General features: G+C 46.0%; 8 protein-coding genes across 12 annotated transcripts in view; 5 read left to right on the top strand and 3 right to left on the bottom strand.

Moving 5' to 3' along the window:
* The first annotated feature begins 15 nt into the window (after window positions 1–15).
* Window positions 16–1993, top strand: LOC117586204 (zinc finger protein OZF). The gene is made up of 4 exons (XM_034276141.1): window positions 16–250; window positions 311–1140; window positions 1206–1451; window positions 1513–1993. The coding sequence occupies exons 1-4, from the start codon at window positions 20–22 to the stop codon at window positions 1655–1657; spliced, it is 1452 nt and encodes a 483-aa protein (XP_034132032.1). The 5' UTR covers window positions 16–19; the 3' UTR covers window positions 1658–1993.
* Window positions 1984–3222, bottom strand: LOC117586209 (zinc finger protein 22). Its single transcript, XM_034276147.1, has 4 exons — window positions 3038–3222; window positions 2492–2985; window positions 2295–2429; window positions 1984–2234 (listed from the first exon to the last, which is right to left on the bottom strand). Exons 1-4 carry the CDS (start codon window positions 3149–3151, stop codon window positions 2009–2011), a joined length of 969 nt encoding a protein of 322 aa, XP_034132038.1. The 5' UTR covers window positions 3152–3222; the 3' UTR covers window positions 1984–2008.
* Window positions 3223–3240: 18 nt separating this feature from the next.
* LOC117586208 (transcription factor Ouib) lies at window positions 3241–4853 on the top strand. The gene is made up of 5 exons (XM_034276146.1): window positions 3241–3468; window positions 3534–3997; window positions 4054–4188; window positions 4249–4359; window positions 4437–4853. Exons 1-5 carry the CDS (start codon window positions 3307–3309, stop codon window positions 4573–4575), a joined length of 1011 nt encoding a protein of 336 aa, XP_034132037.1. The 5' UTR covers window positions 3241–3306; the 3' UTR covers window positions 4576–4853.
* LOC117586195 (phagocyte signaling-impaired protein) lies at window positions 4790–8874 on the bottom strand. 2 transcript variants are annotated; one of them, XM_034276122.1, is made up of 7 exons: window positions 8479–8874; window positions 8175–8399; window positions 7277–7769; window positions 6815–7217; window positions 5442–6758; window positions 5175–5379; window positions 4790–5108 (listed from the first exon to the last, which is right to left on the bottom strand). In XM_034276122.1, the coding sequence occupies exons 1-7, from the start codon at window positions 8534–8536 to the stop codon at window positions 4924–4926; spliced, it is 2886 nt and encodes a 961-aa protein (XP_034132013.1). In that variant the 5' UTR covers window positions 8537–8874; the 3' UTR covers window positions 4790–4923. The 2 variants fall into 2 exon arrangements, with proteins under 2 accessions (XP_034132013.1, XP_034132014.1); XM_034276123.1 differs by lacking the exons at window positions 8175–8399; window positions 8479–8874 and adding an exon at window positions 7834–7864.
* A 264-nt stretch (window positions 8875–9138) lies between these two features.
* LOC117586206 (N-acetylglucosaminyl-phosphatidylinositol de-N-acetylase) lies at window positions 9139–25854 on the top strand. 2 transcript variants are annotated; one of them, XM_034276144.1, is made up of 6 exons: window positions 9139–10140; window positions 10239–10529; window positions 10703–10796; window positions 10856–11058; window positions 18883–18886; window positions 25841–25854. In XM_034276144.1, the coding sequence occupies exons 1-4, from the start codon at window positions 9639–9641 to the stop codon at window positions 11031–11033; spliced, it is 1065 nt and encodes a 354-aa protein (XP_034132035.1). In that variant the 5' UTR covers window positions 9139–9638; the 3' UTR covers window positions 11034–11058; window positions 18883–18886; window positions 25841–25854. The 2 variants fall into 2 exon arrangements, with proteins under 2 accessions (XP_034132035.1, XP_034132036.1); XM_034276145.1 differs by lacking the exons at window positions 18883–18886; window positions 25841–25854 and having other exon boundaries at window positions 10856–11708.
* On the bottom strand, window positions 12010–18890 carry LOC117586193. 2 transcript variants are annotated; one of them, XM_034276120.1, is made up of 6 exons: window positions 18747–18890; window positions 14357–16366; window positions 13450–14239; window positions 13186–13377; window positions 12353–13133; window positions 12010–12294 (listed from the first exon to the last, which is right to left on the bottom strand). In XM_034276120.1, exons 1-6 carry the CDS (start codon window positions 18780–18782, stop codon window positions 12087–12089), a joined length of 4017 nt encoding a protein of 1338 aa, XP_034132011.1. In that variant the 5' UTR covers window positions 18783–18890; the 3' UTR covers window positions 12010–12086. The 2 variants fall into 2 exon arrangements, with proteins under 2 accessions (XP_034132011.1, XP_034132012.1); XM_034276121.1 differs by lacking the exon at window positions 18747–18890 and having other exon boundaries at window positions 13450–14167; window positions 14396–16539.
* On the top strand, window positions 20585–22193 carry LOC117586210. The gene is made up of 2 exons (XM_034276149.1): window positions 20585–20743; window positions 21350–22193. The coding sequence occupies exons 1-2, from the start codon at window positions 20687–20689 to the stop codon at window positions 22076–22078; spliced, it is 786 nt and encodes a 261-aa protein (XP_034132040.1). The 5' UTR covers window positions 20585–20686; the 3' UTR covers window positions 22079–22193.
* The window catches only part of LOC117586205 (heparan-sulfate 6-O-sulfotransferase 2), a 97321-nt gene continuing 93994 nt past the window's right edge, over window positions 22598–25924 (top strand). For both annotated transcript variants that reach the window (XM_034276143.1, XM_034276142.1), the window contains exons 1-2: window positions 22598–22955; window positions 24709–25135. In XM_034276143.1, the coding sequence (XP_034132034.1) occupies window positions 24947–25135 (189 nt within the window). In that variant the 5' untranslated portion in view covers window positions 22598–22955; window positions 24709–24946. The remainder of the gene's footprint in view (window positions 22956–24708; window positions 25136–25924) is intronic.

Below are 25924 nucleotides of genomic sequence, written 5' to 3'. Positions count from 1 at the left end.
TTTATGCATTTCGCTGTGAATGGTCAAAGATGCTCTTCAGCTGTTGAAAATAATTTACAATTTACAAAAACACTTCGATTTGGTTCATTTTGCCCGGAAAACCATGAAAATGGAGTCGAATGAGGGGTGGATTGTGTGCCGTGTGTGCCTGAACAACCAAAGCGACAGCGAGGAACTGCTCCAGGATATATTCACCAAAAATGCCAACCCACGTCTCGACCAGATGCTGCACCTGTGCGCAGGGATACCAGTAAGTAGAGCCAGCGGTCCAGCAGTAAATGTTAAGATTATAGCCATACATATTACGTAGGTCAGTGCCGATGACAACTTCCCCGACAAGATGTGCAGCCAGTGTGTGCGCTACCTGCGCTTGGCCTTCAAGTTCCGCCAGACCTGCCAAAGATCGCACCAACAAATCTTGGACATGCTGACCAGGGGAGGAAACAACACTCGCGAGGAGAGTGCCTCCAGTGGCGAGGACTTTATTGCCGAGAACATCGTCAAGATATGGGAGGAACACACAGGCCGGCTGGAAATAAGCCAAGTCAAGCTGGAGGATGAGGAGGAGGAGCCGCGGGAAGAGACTGTCAGCTTTATAGTAACCCCACACGAAGACGACACAGGGGGAGAGGGTGAGGGCGAGGTCCTAGATGGAATTGTGTACGATGCCACTGGTGAGGACGAAACGGTCACCACCGTGGTCTACGAAGACGCTCAAACTGTGATCGAGGATGCGGAAACGTATACGGAATACGAGGAATATGAACTCCTGACCAACGAATCCACGCCCCAGCACTGCACAGACGAACCGGCAGCGGGAACACAGTCCCACAGCGAGTACTCGGTCGAACCGCCTGACGATGACATGGCCGTTGATGTACTCAGCTCGGACGATACCAGCGACATCCTCGACGAGAAGCCCAAGACAGTGATCCGAACGCGACCGCCGCGCGGTAAACGGACAGGCAAACTCGGAATAAATGCCCTGGATGGCGCACACTTTGAGAAGAAGCTGGGACGCAAGCCGAGGGACAAGCTTAGCTCTTACATTTGCGATGTTTGCGGGAATATCTATCCGACGCAGGCGCGTCTCACCGAGCACATGAAGTTCCACAGTGGCGTCAAGCCACACGAATGCGAGTATGTGCCACACTGCTGGAAAATAAATGAAATGCTGTAATGATTTTTCCCCATTTTGCTTGCAGAATCTGTGGACGTGGCTTTGTGCAGAATCAACAGTTGGTGAGGCACATGAATACGCATACAGGAAATCGGCCGTACAAGTGCAATTATTGTCCAGCTGCCTTTGCCGACCGTTCCACCAAGACCAAACATCACAGAATACACACCAAGGAGCGTCCCTATGAGTGCGATGTCTGCTCGCGAACGTTTACCTATTCGGATAATTTAAAGTTTCACAAGATGATCCACACGGGCGAGAAGCCGCATGTGTAAGTAGACACAGAGCCACGCTCATGCCTCTTATGATTGATTTTTGAATTGATTTTGCAGCTGCGATTTGTGTGGCAAGGGTTTCGTCAAGGCCTACAAAATGCGTTTGCATCGTGTGACGCACGAGAAGCACGGCCCCTGGAAGCCACTAGAAGCAACCGAAGCGCCTGGCATTAAAGATGAAATTCCCGAGTTTCTCAGTTAGTCAGGGTCTGCAGTCAATCAAGCAGAAAGGCCTGCAGCTTTTCATTTACTTTTAGATTTTTTTATACTATTGTTTTAAGTAACAAACTGCCGTGAGCAGTTTCTATAGATTTGAACAGGCCTGTAACTTGTTTAACTTAAGTTTTTCGTGCTTTAGGAATCAACTATGATAATCCGAATAGCAAAAGTAAGCCCCAGGCAATGTACAAATGTACAAAGGCGAGTGTAAATAATGCTTAGATGTAACTTGTTCACCTCTCGATTGGTAGACTATTATTCTATCTTGAAATCTAATCGTGTAACTTGTTGTTGTACTATAAACGCTGCCCTGAACTCATGCAATGTCCTCCATTTACTCCTCCTCCACTGCAATCACGGTAATGGTTTCCATATCTCTTGACCCGTGTGACTTTTCGTGTGCGTGCATGTGATGCATTTGGGTAAACGAACGCTGGCAGTGCTGACACTTATAGGGTTTCTGGAGCGTATGCGTTTTGAGGTGCCCGCGGAGCACATTGGAGTACGCGAAACCCTTGCCACAAATTGTACACTTGTATGGCCTTTCGTTTGTGTGTATCCTACAAGACAGAAACTCGGTCTGAGATTAGGTTTGAAATCAAAGAGGTTCTACGACTCACCGCTGGTGCTTAATCCGTGTGGAGGGATCCGCAAAACTGGAATCACAGAAATCACATTTATACGGCCGCAGGCCCGTGTGCGTGTTCATGTGTCGCCTTAGCGACGTTGTCTGAGGAAAGCGTTTGTGGCAGATCCTGTAAGAAATCATGTCATAGGATCTGCAGCTTTAAGGCTTCATCATTGGACTGTGGCTTACTCGCATTCGTGGCGCTTGAAATCGCTGTGCACCAGCAAGTGAACCGTCAGCTTGGCCTTCTCCTGGTAGATATTTGAGCAAATGTGGCAGGCAAATCGTTTGCTAGACTTTGACTCCGTTTTGGGAGTGGCAGGACTGAGGGCTATATCGACCGACGGAGCCTCCTGTTCGCGTCGTTGAGGTGGCGCGTTTGAAGCAGTTTTGATATCAATTTCCACAATGCAATGGTTGTCGGTGTTGCTCTCTGGCGATCCATGGGTCACCTCATAGTATTCCAGATACTCAGGCTCCATTTCCGAGTCACTACCAATGGACACGCTATCCCCCTCATTGGACACATTACACTTGTCTGCTTTCTGCAGTTCCAACTCGATTTGCTGCCTCTGCAGCTGTTTCTCGGACTCCTGGCAGAGCAAGCGCAACTTGCGAGCGGTACGCAGCATTAATTTGCAGCCAATGCATATTTTCGTTGGCCAGTTGGGGCCTTCGCTCAACTAAAATGAATATATTTTAGACATAAATCAAACACTCAATCGAGTTGCCAACCTGAATCCCCGTGCAGCACTTGATCTGTTCGCAAAAGTCCTCGCCTGTGGCTATGAGAGACTCCTCCCCGGGATCCACAAGACAAATGCGACAGCACGAGACTAATTGATCCATTTTACTATTAACAATTACAAATTCATTTGTTTGGCATCTTTGGTTTGGTTTCTTGTTGTCGTGTGCAACGTTTCGTGGCGAATGGCCAAACAAAGCAGAAGCAGCATTTTATTTTGATTTTGTTCGTTAATTTGTTTTGGCCGGCTTTCGTGGCTATGTCTACCTTGGAGCAGCTGGTGCTGGACATGGAATCCGTTTGCAGGACCTGCCTGCAGGATGGTGACGCCCACATGGTCTCCATTTATGAGCGAGATGAGGCAAAGGACCGCGGCGGCATTTCCCTGTGCGAGAAAATCGAAAGTTTCACTGGCATACAAGTAGGGAATACCTCTTTTGAGTTGTTTTATGAACTTAATCATTTAAAACTCCCAATTATTGTCAGATGAAACGCACAGATGATCTGCCCACCAGAATTTGTGTCAAGTGCAAAGCATTTCTCACCATGGCCCACAAATTTCGACAGATTTGTCAACGTTCAAATGATTTTCTGCGAGATTATGTCTGCAAGAGTGTGGCAGTGGAGCCGGAGGCCAGTTCACCATCGCCGCAACATGCCGCAGAGACGGAAGATTATGAACAATTGGAAGTTGAGGTGTTGGAAGAGGGCATGTGGTCCACGGATGATATAATCGAGCAGGAACAACCCACCAAAGAAGTCGAGCAAACAGAGACGGTAACAGTCCTAACCGTGGCGACGGCACTACCGACTCCACAGCTAGTCGAAGCCACTACCAACAGTGCGGGCAAAGTCTATGTCTGTGATATGTGTGGCAACAGATATCCCCGCAAGAGCACACTGGACACGCACATGCGACGACATCGCAACGAGCGGCCCTACGAGTGCGAGTAAGTGCGATCCCATTAGCATTTAAATAGCTAATTAATTTGCTTTATTCCACTAGAATCTGTCACATGTCCTTTCACGTCAACTACCAACTAATGCGCCACATACGCAAGCATACGGGCGCACGTCCATATCGCTGTCCCTATTGCCAGCGACGTTTTGCTGATCGCACTTCGCTGGTGAAGCACGAACGGTTTGTTTTTCAGTTTGTTTGCACCCAAAGTCTTTGCTTAGATCTCCGCTTTCACTTTAGTACGCATCGCAATGAGCGTCCCTATGTCTGTGAGACTTGCGGCAAGAACTTCACCTACGCCAGCGTCCTAAAGGTTCACTACAAAACGCACACGGGCGAAAAGCCGCACATGTAAGTGGGAATGCCATCAATCATGTTTGTACTCTCGCTATAAGCTGCCATCCTTTGTACTCTCTTTCTCTGTGCAGCTGTCGACTCTGCGGCAAGAGCTTTGCCAGGAATCACAATCTGGTGGCTCATCTGCAAACGCAACAGCATCTAAATGATCCACGCACCGCCAGCTATTTGAACACGCTGAAAGCTGGGAATGCCCCTGCGGTTGGTTAGGAAGAGGATCCTAAATGTAAATGGATCCTTTTTGTTTTAATTTTTACAATTTCTTTTCATTTATTTAACTTACATGCAAGCGGTACACATTTTGGGAGGAGGAGGTTTTTAATCCACGTTTTGTCTTACAAATTTGTACAACTTTTAATCTGTTGTACGGGAGAAATGCCGAAAGTTGATTGTGGGACTTTTGTTTTCGAGATAAACTTAAGTAGGGAAAGAGAAGAAGGTGTTTTCTTGTATATTTTAACAAAATGAAATAACAAACTATGAACTTGGATCGTGATTGTGGAACTGGGACTGGGCTTGGGTTCCTTTGCACAGCAAAGGTGTGTCGGACGCACCAACCTACTTGGCCACCATGCGAATTTTATCTTTCAGTAAATTCCGCAGTTCGGTGACCATTAGCTCGTGCGAGTCCTTGAATGTGGCCGAAACATCGCCAATTAGCGTTGCCTCCACCTCGGGCTTCAGCGACATGTCCGCCATAAAGGAGCTCAGATCACGTGGCAGTACGGGTGCTTTCCAGGATCCTGTTTTGAATATTTAATTATGAATTAACTCACTTTTCGAGTTTAAGTTAAGCTGCAAACACTCACGTATCGCTGCATCACAGGACTCTAGTTTATGTTTCAGCTGCCGCATCAGCTCTTGCACCATTTGGCTGCGCTCCTTGTCGCTGACGGGCTGCGGCGTGTCCTGAGTTTTGTTATCTGCCTGCTTCTTCTTGTTGGTCTTGGTCTTTGAGCTGACCTGCAGCTTATCGTTCAGCACGGACAGCAGAAAGGCATAAAGCGAAAGCATCTACGGTGGATAAAAAGAAGCTTTCAAGTAAAAAATCGATGCATTAATTTGGTCTCCCTCACCTCTAGACTGGCAGCAACTTTTTGCTGCTGTTGTCGTCGCTTCCACAGGCCATCCTTGCCATTCCAATCGTTGCTATCTGCGATTGTCTGCACGCACAGCTCCATTATGGCAATCACATTGTCGCCCACCTGCTTGCAATGCGCCGCCAACGATGCCGCGCCGCTGTGCAGGTCGAGCACCAGCTGAGCCAGATCGTCAAAGAAACGCTCGTAGGGCAGCTCGAGCAGCAGATGCAGCCGCGTGGGCAGCAAATTGACTAGAAATTGTTGCGGCAAGGGTTTGTAGTTCATCAGCCTCAAACGCTGATACAGACCCGTCCACGAATCCCGCAACAGCTCCAGGGTCGAGGTGGCACTCTCCGGCGCGGGTGTCTCTTCCTTGGAATCACCGTTGAGCGACTGCTTTGGGCTGGGCGGCGGATGATACAAGTCGATAAATGTGGCAAATAAACGGAGCATCAGCGAGCGCAGCTGCAGCACTTCAATCTCCTGGTCAAAGGAGTCCTTGCACTCGCCAGCCGCATCCACCTGATGCAGCGGATCCCAACGAATGATGGCATCCAGATCGCGATTGTCGCTCAACTCGTGCCAGGCAATGCGATCCTCGGCCGGCTCAATGCTCATCGCCGAATAGGCCGAAAGATTCTGATGCACATTGCCATAGCAGCTGACCAGATCGCAGATTTGTGCCTCCAGCGAGCACGTCACATACTGCAGGCTGTTCGTGAGCCGCTCCTTGAAGTTTAAGAACTCCTCCATCTTGGAGAACGTGCAGAAGCGGTAGGTCAGCGCAATGTACTCCAAGCGCTCCTTGTAGCTGTTGGTGAAGAATTTCAGTGTGGCGTCGTAGCAATTCCTGGCGCCCGAGAAGCGACCGCACAACGGCAGCAGCTGGCAGTGCACATAGCCCATCGAGTCCAGCTGAATCTGCTTAATGTCCAGATAGTCGTACATCTCCTGTGCGCCCACCAGGCAGCCGAACATGTGATAGATCTTCAGGCTCAACAGCTTGACGTGGAAGTTGCTGGTGCTGTTCCGCAGCACATACTGCAGCAGGCACAGGGCCTCGAAGAGGTAATCCGACTTGTTCTCCCGCAAACTGATGTCATACATCACATTCGCCGCCAGCAGAGCGTACGGATCCGATGGTCCCATCTCGGTGGAGAGCAGCTTGTTGCCAAACGTGCTCCTGCCATGCTCATAGTGCAGCTTCAGGACCGTGTAAAATGCCAGCAGATGGTCAATGGGCAGATCGATGTGGGCACCGCACATCCTTGATATTTGCAAGGCACAAATGTGCTTCTGCATTTGTTCCTTCTGCAAAGATTAAGGCCAATTAGGAGTCATTCGATATGGGTTTGATTTCGACTTACATTCATTGGCAAGGACGTGGAGCTGACGCCACTCTGCAGCAGCAATTTGTTGGCCAGCGCCTGGCGCTGTTTCATACTAATCGATGGCAAAAACAGTGCAATATCATGGGTACAGCAGGATTTGTCGGCAAACAGCGTGAAGTACTCGACGACCAGTTCGTCAAAGTTTCCGATGAGCTGCTCGGCCGGCAGCTGATGGGCGCGCATACGTTGATGCAGCTCCAGGCGGGCCAGATATGGGCCACGTCTCTTCCGCTCCGAGGTGTCAATAATGCCCTGCAGAAACTCCTGGCAGGCGGCGAGAGAGAACTTTTTCTCTTCGCTCTCGCCCTCTGCGATGGGAAGTTCAAGTATCTCGAAACAGCTTTGAATGTACTCCTTGTAGTAGTCCCAACGATCGCGACTGGAAAAGACCAAAGATAATAGCAGAACTTTAAAGATTGAAGAGCATCTGTAACTCACTCTGCGTCCAGTAGCTGTTGCAGCAGCTCATTCAGCTCCCGCCAGTTGCCCAGCACCTTGAGCAATTCAAACTTCATGCTAACCGGCGCGCCCGGATAGAGTTTGGCACACAGTTCGCCGGTGAGGAATTCCCACGCCTCCTGGAACTTCTTCTGCAGCTTAAGGATGTGCAGATATAGAAACGCTTCCTGCTCGGACTCCAGTTTGCCCTCCCTGATGTGCTTCTCGACCATGCGCTGTGCCAGACACAAATAGATTTTGCGCTTCTCTGGCACAGCCGATTCGGGGCCACGTATACCCTGGAACACCACGCTGATCACGGACCAAAAGTAATACGCATTCTTTGGCTGTGCCTTGTACAGCTGCAGGGCCACTGCCTGCTGCGCCTTGTAGTCCTCGACGCGCACATACGAGATGAAGAGGTGAGCGAGCAGCTCCTCGTTGCCAGGATTCTTCTTCACCGCATGCTGGTACAGCTCCACAATTTTGTTCACTGCAATGAGTAGGAAGTGAAATATAATTAGCCTCACACAGGTACAGCACGTTGGCACACACACATTCCTTTGTCGCCATCGTCAGACTTTAGACTAAACGAAGGCGATTTTAATTAGCCGGGCGCGTGCCAAGAAATGTGTAAAAATATGATTTGTGAGCAGTTTTTGTGTGCGTTTTTGGTTGGTACATTAAAACTGGGAGAGCACCGACGGATGTACGCAGAAAGTGTGGAGAGAGTCTTTGAAAGAAAGTTATCTTTAGATATTGGAAATGTATGGATATTTTGACACCCTAAGCAAATAAACCCAGAGTCTTATGTGACCTAGTTTCAGCGTACATTCGCCGGATAATCCACGAACATCCATCATCCAACGATTGCCACAGCAAAAAATGCTATACGTACATTGCTCCATTTCGCGGTAGCAGAACGAGAGAACTTGGAGCGTAGAATCGTCCGTGGGTTTCTCTTCGGCCACTGCCTGTAGGCAGCCGTGGCTCTCTTCGTACCGCCCCAGCCGGAGCAGTGCCAGGCCCTTCAGAGCACGTGCACAGAGCATACTGGGATGCTTGCGTAGCAGCTTCTCCGATTCCTGCAGTGCCTTGCGGTTGTTGCCCACCTCCAGATTGTCTACCAGGGGGTTTCATTATTAATTACATTTTTTATAAATTAATCTTGCACTTGCATCGTGCTGTCGTCTCGTACTCACCATAGATTGGGCGCAATCTACGCTCGAACAAGGCCGTATCCATGCCCTGATGCGCCATGATAGCCTTCTAATTCTTTCACTCACTATTATGCTGCTCTGCTGTTAACCTAATTACAACGTGCTACATGCACCTCGCACGCCGCCACACGCTTTTGACCGCCTTGAAAAGATTTGCTTAAAATTTGCCGCACACGCTATTGTTGTTGCCGTTTCTCTTCTGTCGAGTCTTGGCCACTGTTTGGTTTATTGCATCGCGGGCGTATAATGGCTATGTTTAAAACTTACTCAATGGAACCCTAATTATACGTTTAACTTCATGGAAACTAAATAATTTTGATTCAAAATTAAAAAAAAAACCATCCACTGCATTCAAAGAGATGTGGAGAGGGGGGTGGCCGAGCGGACCTTTGGTATATTTATGGTATTTTTTAATGGGAACACGGCCGCAGGTATGGTATTCCTGTACAATATTTTCAGTTGATTTGAGTTGGCTTGTAATTGTTCCATAAAGTACTGCTAGATTAAGTTAACTTTTCACCTAATGTCTTACTTAATAACCTGTAAATAGCTCCACCCCCAAAACATGTTTTAACATAACTTTAAATAAACATATCACGCAATTGTGCTAGTTTCATTTCTAAACTGAGTACCAGAGCACCCGTATTGTGTATTTCTGACCAAACAGCTGACTGCTAGTTATGACACAGTGTGGACTCACGATGAGCGACCTGCACATGAATAATGAATTAACTAGAACAGTTTTCTCCTTTATTACAGTGCTAATTTTATAACCTCACACAAATATATCCAACAGACACTTGACAAACCTCCGATAAGTGTATTATAAACTGCTAAAAACTACGTGACTCACGCACATGCCACGCATTCCCTGGTCAGGCCATCCCTAGTTGCTGCCCCCTGTTCGCAAGTAGAAAATAATAAAATGCAGAGTTTAGCTAAATAATCGTCGCGCGGGGACAAAACCAAATTCATTTCAAGTATTAAACTACAAATTAAGCAACCTCCTCCCTAGTGTAATAGTTTTATTCAACCGCGCCGCCTCTCTGTCGCTCGTTTTCGCTTTGGTTCATTTTATGTCCATTTTTGGTGAAGAATTGTTTGCCAAAAACCTTCGCACCTGACGGGAGACACAATGAGAAATGAGATTTAACTGGTTGAGCGAATACTTGGCCGAAATCAGAAGCAACATCGATTCAAGTATTAACCACGAATCGTCTCCCTGGAGGCAATTGCAGCTTCAGCAGCTCACACCTCAAGCCATCTACTGCCGCATCAAGTCCACATCTGCCGAAGCACTGGAGCACATAGTGATTGCATGTGTGGTATACTTGCTAGTATGCCTTGGCCTATACAAGCTCACCTTTTGGCTCTCCACCCCGGCAACGACGACCAACAACAATCGCCCTGGCGCTGGCGGTCATGGAGCGAATCGGGAGAGGGAGAGAGAGGCTGGCAGCCTAAAGCAGATGCTGCAGTCTGGCCTGCGTTTGCGTAGCGTTCACATGCCCAAGTCAGCGCAAATGGATCGGGTGCTACTGGTCACCGCCCATCCGGATGACGAGTGCATGTTCTTTGGCCCATTGATCTACTCGCTGACGCAACGCGACAACTGCCAGGTGTACATATTGTGCCTGTCCAATGGTGAGCATTAAAATTGCTCTTTGCGAGAGCAATGCACCGAAAGAGTGCACAGATTTATGATCCATCTTAATCAATATATTTGTATATCTGGTGTACAGGCAACCACGAGCAACAGGCCAAGCTGAGGCGTCAGGAACTGTGGCGAGCGTGCATTAAGTTGGGCATTCCCGAGTCGAACATTGTGCTGATGAATGCCACCAACTTGCCGGACGATCCCAATGTCGAGTGGCGCCCGGATGCGGTGGCCAGCCTGATACTCCACACCGTTGAGAGTCTCGACATCCAAGCGATATTCACATTCGATCGCGATGGCGTCAGCTCGCATCCCAATCACTGTGCTGTGTACTATGCGGCGGCTTCACTCTGTTTGGCCAACCTATTGCCCAAAGGTGAGAGAGAGAGAGAGCCAGTGAGTGAGTGAGTGAGTCACTCAAACAATAGGAGCGGATCGGGCCATGTTAATTGCTATGCTAATTCTATAGCCCTCTATTTATAGCCCTTAATTATATATACACAATTTATATAACGACATTTTTTATGTGTATCCCAAACCCATATGCAGATTGCAAGTTTTATACCTTGGACTCGATCAATTTGGTGCGCAAATATCTATCCATCTTCGATTTGCTGTGCACATGCTTCATGTCAACGCATTGGTATGATTAATGTGCTCATAAATCAACCAATTATTTATTTATCTATTTCTTTTTGTCAGGTGCATTCTCAGTTGGAAGGAGGCTGCGGTTGTGCGGAGTGCCATGCTGGAGCATCACTCACAGATGAAATGGTTTCGCTGGCTGTATATCTACACATCGCGCTACATGTTCATCAATTCGTTGCGCCAAATAAATCTCTCGGATGTCGAACTGGAAATGCAAATACATGACAACTAAAAAAGTTACCACAAAACGTTTTAAAGCGAGCGAGCGAGCAGATACACCAAAAGACAAAACTACCTTAAAGACGGAGTTGTGTTCTTTGATTTTATTTTGTATGGACTCTGACGATTCTACTAGTATAACTCGGACTGTAGTACACACACACACACACACACACACACGGACACACATAATTGATATCCAATAACCCAGGGAACAAGGAACCAACAACCAGAAAATACTTACTAGAGTACATAGGATGAAGCCTAAACCACAAGCAAGAAAAACAGTCCATTAAATTACGCGTAGTTGTCTCACCAAATGGCATATCTTTATATCTGCATAATGCATAATTAGTTAGCTCTAATTGTATTGATTGTTAACCATTACCATTATTATTTATACTCAAACTCCAAGCAATGTTCCAAAGTGTGCGATGTAGTCAAATGCTTACAAAAAATCAAACAAACTAAAACTGTGCACTATGATAATTGTTATTAGTTTCTTATGTATTGATTATTAATTATTATTATTGATTATTGATTCCTTCCTTAGCGCATACCACACACACACACACCAAAACACACACACACACACACACACATTTCTGTTTCTTGTAAAATTGTAAAATAGTTTGTTGTAAGCAGCGAAGTACAATAATTTTTATAAATATATATATATATATACATATACCATAAACCCTATATATACTACGATATATGTGAATGCATAATATCTACTTATGAGCCACCACAAAGAGCGAAGCAAGAGAGCGAAAGCCAAAAGCGTTAATAGAAAATTCTAGTTCATAGAAATGCTGTTAAAAAAACAAAACCGAAAAACAAAAAACCAAATGAATATTTTAATGGAATCATTTTGATGAATGCGCTGCACCATTTTTATGTTTTAATGGTCTTAGTAAAATGCGAAGCGATTTTTGTTGCAAATTTCAAAAGTATTTTTGTCTTTTATTTCGGGGCTAAACTAAATATTTATATTTAAAAATCGAACTACTGCATTTAATTTCGAATTTTTCTTGCGGATCTTGTACACAAGAACTGATTTATGTTAAGTCTTCTCTAGTCTTAGTCTTCGGAGTATTCTACGGCCAGTGTCGGACGCCGAGCAGTTGACAATTACCCTCCTGATGCCCGTGTTGGACTCGCGCTGGGCTTCCTGAAAGGCTTCATCCACTTTCGTAATGGGATACGTTTTGCCAATTAATTTGCGCAGCGGCGCCAGCCGGGTTGACATCAGCTGCAGGGCTAGAGGATACCTGCAGCAGGAGAGGAATTATCAATAGAAATTATCCAGCAGGTCCCTGATTCACTCACATATTGGCGTAGCGAAAACTGGGACGCATTTTGATGTTCTTCATCAGCAGATCGACGGTATTGAAGCTGGCCACCTCCGAGGCGCACTCGGCCAGCACACAGACGCCGCAGGGCTTCAGCGCCATTATGGCGAGGTTCATTGTCAGCTCGGAGATGGCAAAATTGATGACCAAATTGGGCCAACCCCGGCCCTGGCTGTAGATGGACTCCAGCACCTCGTTGTACCGACTGCCCGAGTCGAAATGCACGCAGTTGAGGCCAAACTCCGTGCTGGCCATCTTCCGTGTTGCATTCATGCTGGTGGCAAGTGTCACCTGCTTGGCATTGAGGCATTTGGCCACCAGGCCCGCAGCTATGACGCTGGGACCCGAGCCTATGACGAGCACCTTGCTGAGGGGCAAAATTTCACCCTTTAGGCAGGCGGCACAGGCGGCGGCCAGTGTCGGGATGAGACTGCCCTCCTCCATGGTGATGTTGTCGGGCAGGCGATGGCAGAGATCGGCATGATGGACCTGATGGGTGCCCAGGAAGCCCTTGTACCACAGATGCTCACACATTTGGTAGCGTCCCTCCTTGCAGAGGTCGCAAAAGCCGCAGGTAATCGTCGCCTCACAGGCCACACGATCGCCGAGTTTTAGGTTCTGCACACAGGAGCCCAGCTGCTCCACAAAGCCCGTGGCCTCGTGGCCCAGCGTCATGTCCTTCATGTGCTCGTTGCCGTTCTCATAGATGTGAATGTCCGAGCCGCTGAGCGCGACAGAGCCAACGCGTATGATGGCCTCTATAAGGGGAAGATGATTGCCAGATCGAGCAAGGATAAAGGAACTTCTTACCATACTCCTTGGGCTGGGCTAAGGGTAATGACAGCATCTCGATGTCATAGCGTCTGGGAATATTGATCATATAACGGCTGCGATCGTCACCGAGTTCCGTCTGGGGCTGGCAAGAGAATTTCCTGCGCTGCCAGTGGGCCAGGGCCAGGGCCAAGGCAGCGAATGGTTGTGGCGAAAGCAATTTACTTCCTTCTACCTTGGGGTTGAGCAGATCCCAAGCGGGTCAAGTGGGGGGTTTGGAATAATGCCCTAATCTATACGCACCTGTAGTGGGTTTGCTCTTCTTGTCCGACTTCTGTTTCTTTTTGCTCTTGTCACATTTCTTGCGAGGAAACTTCACGGTGGCACAGTTGCCGGTGCACCAGTTCTTGGGGCACTCCTCGCCATCGACGTAGCAGTCGGTGCGTAGCTTGTTGCGCGCCTTCTTGTCCTTGCCGCGGTTCAGTGGGAATTTCTGTTCGAGCACCGAGCACTTGCCGCCATCCTCCTTTTTGCCGCCCTTGGCATAGCCACGCTGCCAGGTGGTCACATTGCCAGTGGCCAAGCCACAGAGCTGCGTCTTGGTCGGCTTGCCGCCATAGTGTCGCCGCACGAGTGTCGAGTAGATGAGGTAACGGCAGGGGCAGGGGCAGGGAGTGGGAGTGGCGGCCGCATGGCTAGACTCACGGACCGGACACTTAGCTCCAGCCGCCTGACGGTTGTGCCACTTGGGAGTGTTGCGGTACGGGAATGGGGCACGGAATGTCGAGTACTTCTTCTTGCAGGGATCAGTCTTCTTCTTGTCGTTGCCGCCCTTCTGGCCGCACTTATTCTTGTTCTTGGGACTCTTCTTGAACTTTGCGCAGGGATCCTTCTTCTTGTTTTTGCCACCTTTTCCGCCGGACTTGAACTTCGCGCAGGGATCCTTCTTCTTTTTGTCGTCCTTCTTGGCACAGGGATCCTTCTTTTCGCCGGACTTGAACTTCGCGCAGGGATCCTTCTTTTTCTTATCGCCCTTGCCGCCCTTTTTGAACTTGGCACAAGGATCCTGCTTTTTGTCCTTGCCGCCGCCCTTTTTGAATTTTGCACAAGGATCCGTCTTTTTGTCCTTGCCGCCATCTTTCTTGGCACATGGATCCTTCTTTTTCTTATCGCCCTTTTTGAACTTGGCACAAGGATCCTGCTTTTTGTCCTTGCCGCAGCCCTTTTTGAATTTTGCACAAGGATCCTGCTTTTTGTCCTTGCCGCCGTCTTTCTTGGCACAGGGATCCTTCTTCTTGTCGCCTTTGCCGCCCTTCTTGCCACACGGATCTGCTTTCTTGCCGCCCCCCGAGGACTTGCAACCACTGGCTCGGATCTGGCTGGCATCCAAGGAAGCCTTCTTGCGGGGCGACTTCTTGTCACCTTTCTGGGGGCGCTTGCACTTGTCCTCCTTGCAGGGATCGTCCAGGGGGCACTTCTTCTTGCACTTCTTCTTCGGCTTGATGACTCCGTGCTTGCAGCCGTCGCGCAGAATTGGACCCTGGAACTCCTCCTCGGGCTCAGCCCTGGCCATGACATGGGTTGGAGTGGCTGCTGCTCCTGTGGTCTGCTTCATGTGCTTCTGGCTCTGGTTGCGATTGAGTGCCGCGCGTGACTGCGTCGATATTTGTGGCAGCTCCGGCTCGTGAGTCAAGGACTTGGCGATGGCGGCCACTGTCATGGCTGGGTCCATCTGCTCCACGGCACACAGCTCGCTCTGCAGCTCCGAGAGACGCGCCGCATACTGGTGCTTCAGGGCCGACAGCTCCTGGTCCGTCATCTCCGACAGCTCCTTGTCGCTGAGCTCCATCGGCGTGTCTTTAATCATTGGAGCGGCTCCCGATGCCTGCTGAAAAGCATTCTGATCGGGGCACAGCCCGTTCTCCAGAGCGGCGCTGCACAGATTGGCAGCCAGCGAGGTGACATCGTCATTGAAGTCCGGCACCTGATCCTCGGTCATGCTCTCCAGGTCCAGCTTCTTCATGTCCACATTGACGACGCCTGCGATCAGGGCATTGAAGCGCAGCGGCACCGTGTGATCAGGCATGACGGGCGTGGCCAGCTCCACGCGGGTGTTCATCGACACCACAGGATTGTAGGGCATCAGCGCCTGGCCGCCCGTCTGCTTGCACTCGATGGCATCGCGCACATTGGTCATGTCCATCTCGAAGGACAGCTCCATGGAGGAGATGGCCAAGTCGTTCAGACGATCGCTCAGTGTTCGGGGCACGGAAATCATGACGCCCTGCAAGTCCTCACCAATGGCCTCTGGCTCGGCGGCTGAGAGTTGGTTCCCTGTGCCCTGTGGCTGTGCCTGCACAGGATCCTGTATGGGCAGTGTCTTGGGCAGCGGCTGTGGCTGCGGCTGCTCAGGACCTTTGTCTTGAGGCTCTTCAGTTTGCAGCTGCACCTTTGCTTGGGTGTGCGCCTTTGCCTGATCCTGTGTCTGCACCTTGGGCTGCGTGGTGGCTGGCAGTTTCGTTGTTGTCGTTGGCAGGCTGGAGGTTGTCAGATTGCTGTCTAGAATCGAGCCCGTCATGGCACGCTGCTCAAGCGGAGGAGCCTCCAGTTTCGTTGTGCCACTGGCAATGGCATCGATGTCCGTGTCCGCTGTGCTTGGGGTTGTGGTGTACGACTGCCAGAATTCTGAGTGCTCTGCGGCGACTGGCTGTGGTTCCTCAGCTGCTGGCAGCTCCTTCGTCTGAGCTGCTGGCAGCTCCTTTATCTGCGCTGCCTGACTGTTTGTCTCCCGCATCATCGCATTGAAGTCATCCACCATGCTGCTGGAGAAGGCGTCGATCTCATTGGCATATTTCCGCAGCTGGTTGATGCTCTTCAGCGTTTCCTGCAGCTCGTTGGCGTCCATGCCAGCTATATCCAGCGGCACAATCACAATCTTCAGATCCTTGCCATCCTGCTTCTCTGGCGTAATCAATCCAATCGGAATGACGTTCCTTGATCCATCCGGTGTGCCGCCCGGTGTGCCCGAGAAGCTGATGCGCTTGCGCAGCATGTTGACCCTGCCATTGAAGGTGAACACCTTGTTCGTGGCACTCTGCGAGTACAACTGCACGGGACATGGCATGGCCTGGTAGCCAATCCTCTTCAGTCGCCTCGCCCGCTCATTGAGCAGAAAGCGCGGACGCAGCACGGGCGAGTGGTAACTGATGCATCGGGTTATCTGTGAGAGATATGGACACAGACGATGAGTGTGACTTCTGGCTGTTGGCTTTATCCAGCCAAGAATGCCAGGCATTGTTTACAGTTCGTGTTTGTGTTTGGGTTTTCTAGTTCAATTTTGAATTTAGTTTGCCAAAATGTCATTTACGGATACAAGAAAATTTTGTTTCTATATTTGAAAAATAATTTTTGTTTTTTTGTGTCCGTGTTAACAGTTTAGTGTGCACAAGCCGAATGAGTGTGCCCTTTTCCCCAATGACAGCTGTTCTTTGGCTTACTTGGATCTAGGGAGTCAGCCTTTGGGGATACGAAACATACAAAATTCTATTTTCTCTTGGATCGAAAAGGGTTTTTTGTTCTATTAATACTCCTGTGTGTCACTAAATCACTTTTGGGATCATTGTTATAATCGAATAATGTTGGTACGTTTTAAAAATGTCCCCCTAAGTGAATGGATTCATTCTTTGCAAATTAAAGCTGCCCTTCGGCCTTATGTAATTGTTCCATTTTGACCAAAAACTGCTGTTAAACATAAAAGCGCTTCACCTAATTAGTTTTAATGTTGTTTAAAAAAATATAAATAAATATTATATTAACTTGGCTGCTTAAAGAGTATTTATCCTCACATAGAGCAACATTTCCCAATGCTCAGTATTTACGTTTATACAAATATCTTAGGTTAATTCAGAAAATTATAATTTATCACTCTCTTATTAGTATAAATTCGATTCTCCTAATTTTATATATTATATTCTTCTCTTCTCTCTCTTAATGTCATGCAGCAGCGCTCCTCGGTCGTTTGGTGGCCAACAATGTTTAAATATTACCAAAGTATATGGTTTAGTCTTTCTTATCAGATTTCGACTATTACCGTTTCTGCCAAACAGAAGGATTCTAGGACATAAATCTTTAATCTCGGGCGGATTTTGCTGATGATTTTCGTTTGAGAAAACCCAGAAAGCGCGAATTATATTATCCATTTTGTATTATAACCGGTACTTTTTTTTACTTTTTACACTTTTACATCATCACTTCTCACGCCAACATGCTCTTTTAGCACGCCCCTACCGAATAGCGTTTTTATACCCGGTACTCGAAGAGTAAGTAGGGTATATTGTATTTGTGGGGAATAACGGTTGTATGTAACGCACAGAAGGAAGCGTTTCCGACCCCATAAAGTATATATATTCTTGATCAGCATCAATACCCGAGTCGATAGAGCCATGTCTGTCTGTCCGTCGGTCCGTCTGTCCGTCTGTCCGTCTTGTTTGTCGGCTAGTTCTCAGAGACTATAAGAGCTAGAGCCACCAAATTTTGGCTCCGCGCGTAACAGGCTTTGGCTTGGTGTCGCATGGGCCACTTGATGGTGCAGTCATTGCATATCAACGTCCAGAAATTAAAAAAAAATAATCTGCTGTATGCTCACACTGAAACCAGTGTATTTCAAAAAGAGGCACACCCCCTTCCGCCCCCGCAAAAGGGCGAAAACCTCCCAAATCTACAATTTTGAAGATAAAAGAAAACTAAAACGCCATTCCGTAGGAAATGGCCATATCTATCAGATCACCAAATTTGGATTCGATTGGATAATTATTATAGCCAGAATGAAGAAATTAATTTGCAGTGGCTAAACCGACCCCCTCCCGCAGCTTTTTTTGTTCTTTTCACATTCTTTCATTCACACTCTGCTTCTGCTTCACTCGGCCCCTGCCTCTGCCGTCCCTCTGCCTCTGACGACTTTTATCCCACCCCGTCCCTCAGCTTATATTTTTTTTGCCGCGAGTCTGCAGTGTGTGGGTCTCGGCAAGGGCGGCGAGCTAACGGAGCGTGTTAGTGTGAGAAGTGTTTTAGATGTAGATGACAGTTGAAGGAAAAATTTAAAATTTGACAAAACCAATGACCAGTTTTTCGACCATCTTCGAAAAATCTGCTGTGAAACCTAGCGGTCATTATTGCACAGAATGTGCAGGGAAAAAGTACAAATTTTATTGCTGTTTTAAATATCTCATAAATTGGAAAATAAGATTAACTGATCCAATTTTTTTGATGCATTTTATTTAGTAGGCTTTTTACTACGTGTTCTGTAATGTGAACGATACCTAGTGGTTGGCGATGTCTTCTACATCTAGATGTAGTCCTGAGTGCCGGGTATAAAAGTTGTGACGCGTACGAAGCGTCTCACACGCCCCTTCTCGTTCTTATCTAATAACAGATCGGACTTGCATCTACCCCACGTAAGTACAAGCCGGCAGACGTTATTATATATCATTATGAGATATCGTAGAGGTCAGTCAACCCATAGAAGTTGTGTTAATTTGTACTTTTCGTTGTTTACAAGTGTTTAAATCCCAATATCATTTATCGCTGGTGTTACTACTCACATTTAATATGTGCGACATCTTGCAATACAGTCGCATTATTTACTGAAGACTTTTGGTACTCATAAAAGAATATAAAAGCGAATCAAAAGAAACGAATGAACTAATTTGGAATTTAAAATATTTGTTTAAAATAAAGAGTTGTGTTCTCTGGAAAAGTAATGCTAAAACTGAAATATTTGAGGGAACATTTGACATGTGACATAAAGGTGGCGATCATTGAAATAAAATCATACTAAAATAGTAGGCGCTGTGGGTAAACATTTTGTTTTAATCTGTTTGATTAGTTTTTTTTCTCTCTCTTTTTATTTACATTCTGTCTGTTTAAACAATAAGTAAATTGTATAATTAATATTAAATTAACATTAATATCAGTTTTCCAATGAGCCCTGATATTATATATAACATCTTTTCAGTTTGTTGGATTTATCTATCGGGGTGATCGACATGTGGTATCTTTTCAGTCTTCCTACTGTTAAGCTATTGTCGAATAGACTTAAGGCTAAATTATTTTCGTGGTTGTGGAGTCTGTCAATGTATTTCTTACTAGTTTTCTTTATTTCTTCTTTAATTGGTGGAATATTAAGATCTTTGTGGATATTTGCATTAGATACATAAAACGGAACATTGACAATGTGTCGGAAAGTTTTTGATTGGTAATGCTGAAGTATCTCAATATTTTAGTTGGTAGCAGTCCCCCAGAGCTGAATGGCGTAGGTCCAAACAGGCGTCAGTATGGATTTGTAGAGGCGAATTTTGTTTTCCAAAGTGGTTTCCGATTTTCGACTTATCAACCAGGACATTTTTAGTGTTTTAAGTCTAAGTTGTTGACATTTTGCTTTAATGTGGTTTTTCCATGTTAATCTGCGGTCGGGATGCAAGCCGAGATACTTCACACAGGTACTTTGTGGAATTGGTGAGCCGTTAAGTGTAACATTTGGGCAGTTACCTGGTCTTAACGGAAACGTTATTTGGACTGATTTCAGGGAGTTGATTCTAATTTTCCATCGAAGGAACCAGTCTCCAATTAGGCTTAGCTCACTCTGCAGGAGTTTGGAAGCTTCATTTATAGATGTGCTTGTGGCTAAAACGGCTGTATCATCAGCATATGTTGCAACAGTGCAGTTGCTTGTAATATATATATATAGGGTGTAGAGAATTGGTCCCAATACGCTTCCTTGTGGGACGCCTGCGTTGATGAGAAGTAGTGATGAAGTATGAATTTATATGGGGGATATTATTTTTAGGGCAAGTGTCTCAGCGAGTGGCTTAATCGAATGATGACACAGCGGGTGGGATCGCATCTTTGGATGGAAATTTAAATGTTGATGAAATATTTGGGGCTGAAATACTTTTATGGGTGGGATATTTCGTGGCATATTCGCTTTAAATTTATATTCTGGAATGTAAATTTGTGCTTAAAAATTAAATATTCTTCTATATTCAACCTTTTCAGTCATGAATTATGCCTTTATTTGTTCCTAAACTTTCTTAGGATTTCTCCACGATGTGAATACCCTGCAAAACCTTGCAATTTCCCTTTGATTTCATAAGCTCAATGGGTTGGGTCCATAGCTCTCTTAAAGACATGGAGACATAGACAAAGAGAGGCCGAGAGAGACAGATGTCTCGTACCTCATAGAACTCAACTTATTTGCTGGCCCTCTAAATGCATATCGAATTAAATTTGGGCACAAACAATTGCTTGGACATTTGCTGCATATTAATTGGTGATTGACCGAGCAAGGTGGCCCCTGCGTCGTCACCCACTCACTCACCTGTTTTGTTGGTTACCCAGTCAGAGCGACCGATTGGACCCGATCCGTTCGATTAGTTCAATTTGTGCGTTTGCTGGCAGCGGTTTCGGTTTCAGTTTCAGTTTCGTTTTTTTGCATTTGCTAGACAATTTTTATAGCCAGTCTGTGAATTCCCCCATTGACATAATGTCGCGATTGTCAAGTTCCACATATAGTTCCATATGTTTTTTGGTATTTCTGCATGTAAGCAACGAGGCTTGAAGGTCAAAAAGGAAATGCAGGTTCCGGCAGCTTTTTGAATTATCACTAAAGAGACCTTCCACTGTGTACAACACATGGGTCAAGGATTGAGGATAACAAAACTTGACAATTCTGTATTCATTTTAGTACTTTGAAGCTTATTAAAGTAGATCTTTCTCTTGCTCTGTGGAGTTCCTGCACTACTTTAGAGCACCTCCATTCTTTGCAATTCTATGTGATCCATTTCAAAGTATATTTTTCTATTCCCATAGTTTCTTTTGGCTCTTCTTAGCCTAGAACTTTGATCTATGCAGCAGTATGGAATGCCAATTCTTGGCACAGTTTCGCCACAAAGATTTTCTGTGAAGTTTTTTGGGATGAAAAATATTTCTGATCATTCCACACTTACTCCATGAATCTTTCAATAATTTGCAGTTTTGTCAGAACCATTTCAAGGTCTCCGTCTCCGTCTGTTTTGCAAAAGTTTGAGAAGCTGCGTGGAGCATATAGAATGCCTCATTACCTTGATCATATTCAATATTCATACATTTATGGATCGTCATTAGGCGCCAATTAATATTTCCATGTCTGCTCCTGTGTGTCGTACAGTTCGTGCTGTTGCTGCTGCTGACGACGACGACGACGTCCGGAAAGCCAGCGAGCGGCAAGATGACTCCCTCTACCACTCCCACTCCCTCGACGACTCCCAGCAATGGCATGCTGCACGTGGCCAGCTATGTGAACCAGAAACGAACAGCCGGAGCGCGCGAGGAGTTCGACTTTGAGCAGAACGAGGCGGAGGCCACGAATTCCGCGCATGTGCGGCAGCTGTTTGGCAGTCTGCTGCTGCTGCCCGGCGGCGGTAACAAGAGCCTGGAGCTGACCCTGGAGACGGACGATGAGCCGGTCAGTGAGCGCAATACTCTGGATGAAGTGAACCTAGAGACGGCCAGTGAGCAGCACGAGGGTGCCACAGAGTCCGGCGATAACTGGAATCGCATTAAGCTGGCCATTCCCGTGCTGGAGCCGGTGAAGCATCTGATAAATGCCGTCGGCGGTGGCGGCGTCAACGATACGCATGTGCGCACCAACTCGCATCGCCTGATCGGCCACCATGGCGTGCACCACGCGCCCCATAGTGGCGGCAATATTAGCTCGCCGGCCATCGAGACGGAGGAGGACCGTGAGACGGCCATCGACAGCACCGGATTCGATGTGCTGGAGACTCTTGGGTCGGCGGGCACTGTGCTGTGGGGCATCCTGCAGAATCTGAGGAAGCTGTTTGCGGCCAGTGCTGGAAATGCCAGCGCTTCCTCCTCCGGCGGTGGGGGTAATTAGATTATGTCTGATCCGGGGGCTGGGCTTGTGGTCTGTGATTAATATTAGCGATAAATTAATTGAGTTTCAATTATATTTGATACGTACTAATAAAATAAACGAATTATGATAAATAGTGCACTTTTATTCCAATTTATACGCTCGTCGCTGGTAGTATTACCAGATAAATCGAAAAAGAGTCGTTACTCTTGCAATTATGTGACTTTAGTTATCGAAAAGTATGTGGCAGCGCTGCCAGATCGGGAGAAAAACAACCCGCTCTCCTACTTAACGCAAAAGTGAGCACTCTCGCTCAAATGAGTTTCACAACCTGCTGGCCTTCGATATTTGCAAAAACTGGCAACAGTTTGATTCAAATTGCAAAAAAGCCAACCATATTAAACACCAACTGGACTTTTGGCAGCGCTGACAGACGTTTAGAAAAAGATGTGTCTGGCAGCCCGAACCAGCTGTTTAGCTTGCTGTTTTCCCCGTTCCGTTTTGTGTGTCTCATTCGTGTGGTGTTTTCCCTGTTCCGTTATGTGCATTCGTTCGCCGATTTTACAACACAACGGATGTTGTGTCGCTGCTCCGCGTTGTTTTCGTCTAAAAACTCGTAATTAATACACGAAACACACTAGAAAAATTCTAATAAATGCTAACTAATAGTTTAGAGTGAGTGGAAAACAATTGGAAACGAATATCAAAGATATTTACGTGATTAAAGAGCCGTTTGTCGTGTTTCCCGTCCGACTGTCTCGCAGAATGCGCGTAGAAAGACAGAAGGCGCGCTAAAGGCGCGTGGAAACGCACAAATACACAAAAATGTAAATAAATAAACGTGCAGAGTACTAACAAATGTGAATAGTTAAGAAAAGTCTGCGCCCGGCCCTTAAAAGTAAGTAAATTGTGTACAAATTGCCAAATTTGCGTTTGACCATCGGAAGTCGAACAGCTGTTTTGTTTCTGTGCGTTCAGGGTATATTTAGTGGAAGGTGTGACGTGCGACAGTCCCGCTCTGTGGGATTCCTGGTTTCTGTGTCTCTCCAGATCTTTTGATCTCTTTGTGACATGTTTAAAAGGTTATACTTAGCTAGTTAAGTTCCTACTGGAGCCCCCAAAAATAAGACGCAAAAAGACCGGTTGCGGTGCACTGTGTTGCCGGTTATTCCATGATCCTGTGATCTGAGAGAGTGCATCAGAGATTACCCCACCTTCTTATTATCAAACGTTGCTCCTTTTCTACTGCTTTGTTTTTGTTGCAGAAAGATAAACATTTCCCTTCGTTTATTTGTTATTTCTACACTAAACTGATGAGGAATTGCCTAATTCTATTATTATTCTCTTTACCATTGCCTTTTGACGTCACACGAGGCTAAGTTCTGCCTTCAAAGCTGGCTAGTAGCTAAACAATCTGTGTGGGCGCGTGTGTTGGCCACTCCATTAGCCTCGCATCTGGCTGGTGAGCATAGCACTTATTGCCTTATAGGAGGCATGCACCATGTGTCCACAGCCTGCACCATGTGGCACTGCTGTCATGAAACTAGCTTTGTTGCCATCCATTGACATCTGCAGTGCTATCGGTGTTTTGGCCACCATTTGTTTATAAATTACAAATTGCAATGTATTTCGACCAATATCCCGCGATGAGCCAATGCACAGCAGCAGGAACTGGACCGTCCTACATGTGTCAGTGCCTAAAGTAAGCAGTGGGGAAGTGTTTTCCGTTTGGGCGTCAAACAGACTGCTTAGCCGGCGAGTCGGGCCAGTTGGCGTCTGACGCCTTCTGACTGCTGCCTCTGCGTGTTTATATTTGTTACACTTCCCTTAGGAGAGAGTCGAGCAACTATGGGATTGGCGTTGGCATGCAATGAGAGATATTCTCTGATTATTTCTGTAATGTATAGGTTGTATGTAAACTAAAAGCAGTAATATGAACTTCCAAGAGAGCGAGAGAATTGTTCCTTCCATAATTAAGCAGTTTTCTTCTAGATTTCATCTGTAAAATTAGCTCTTAAGCAGCAAACAGATTACTAACCTCAAGCCGTTCTTTTAAGCAGAGAAAGACAGATACCGATATGTTACTTCAGTTCCCTAATTCCTTTTTGTCATTCTTCAGGGCATTCAAAATTCTCTGCGCTCAGGCATATGAGTTTTTCTTTTATTTCCCCATCATAATTCTTGATTTATGGCCTTTATCTTTTTGCTGTACATGTATCAGAGATTTCCCACACAAATGAGGCACAGTTTCGTTTTTCTTATTTAGCTTTTTCCAATCGCATCGCAAATCTACAAAACGCCTTCTCATCAATATTTTTTTCCAGTGATTTTTCAATTAAAAACGAGCCATAAAAACGTCAGACAAATGTATATAACTTAATTATTGTGGAAATCTAGCATAGAAAGACAAATTTGTATAGTTTTGTAATTATAATTATAGAAATTCTTATCGCTTGAAGTATTTTTTTGGTGTGAGATTTAGTTGATTTATTTTTGTTTGTTTTATAAAGAAAAAATGTAACCTACTGCCGCCGGTGTCGGAATTTGTCCGATAAGAAGCGAGACACTATAATGGATTGCTTGTGAAGCACTTCTCTGATTTTATATGAGTATTTCCAACTAATTTCTAATTTACTTTACTCTCTTTGCAGCTCTACTGAAATACACAAGAAAATCCACCATTTGTATGGACGAGGCACGATTTTAGGACTGTTTTTATTCGAGTTCTTATAGCGCAGCGAGAGGAACTATGTTTGAGTGGGTCTCCCCATCGATTTGTGTGAGGTTGCGGCTCTCCGATAACCGCTTGGATTCGATTCGAATCTTTTCATCGATGTCCTAGCTCTTATTCTGCACTGTGTTCGCTTGGGATCCTTTGGGTAATGGAACATGCATCCCGGGGATATGCATAAGAACGTTTCAGTACAAGTTGATAGTGATTTTGCCTTATTGCTACCCAGCGGTGTTTATGAAATCAAGAAAATGGAACCACGCTCCAAAATACGAAAAATCATTGTATTTTGTTTATTCCTCGCCATCGCAGGCATCATTGGTTTTGGATACTTTTGTCAAGATCAGGTAAGATTTGTCCTTCTAATCACCCCTCCTCAACACACATTTATTGTATGTATCCTTATAATTAATTCCTACTTCATCGGCATAACATAAATTTCTCTTCTCTGTTTGCTGGTTTCTCTTGTATTCTGCTCTGTTCCTCTCTGCCTTTGGCGCCAATGCAAATGAGATTCTCCATTCCCCCCTCCTTCACCGAAAAAAACCGCTGAAATTTAATAATTTATATATTGGTTGTTTGCATTTTTATTGAAATTATTATTGACTGATTTTTTGTTGTCTCGTTTTTGGGTTGAAACTCGTTTTTGCAATGCTCACCGAAAAATATTTATTAGCCTCCGGCGTTTTGTTTGGAATTTTGTTTCTAGCTTTTCTCTAGGCAGCTGTTTTTTATTTATTATAATTTATATTTTTTATTTTGACTGTTTTCCATCTGTGTGTTTGTGTCTATTTCGGTGGGCTTTAATTATAAAACGAAAACAAAAATGTTTTGTTTACAATCTCTTTGGGGTTTGGCGCCTTCGAAATACGAAATTCTCATACTGCTAATGTTTACGCTAGAGAACTTTTGACCTCATTGGGGAATACATTTTAGATCCATCGGTGGGATCATTTGTACTTAGAGGGCGCAGTAATATAATTGGGAAATGGTATATAAATTTTGATTGGAAATGGGTTTATGCATGAGGAAATCTGAGTAATTTGTGTGAGAAATGGAATGAATTTGTAGTTGAAGAGGAAGTACTCTAGAATAAGAGATTTATAAGGTGGAATTTTGATGGGGAAGTTCTCTAA

This window comes from Drosophila guanche, unplaced genomic scaffold, assembly GCF_900245975.1.
Source record: "Drosophila guanche unplaced genomic scaffold, DGUA_6, whole genome shotgun sequence".
Classification (NCBI taxonomy): Eukaryota; Metazoa; Arthropoda; class Insecta; order Diptera; family Drosophilidae; genus Drosophila; species Drosophila guanche.
This window is presented reverse-complemented; position numbering and strand designations above follow the sequence as displayed.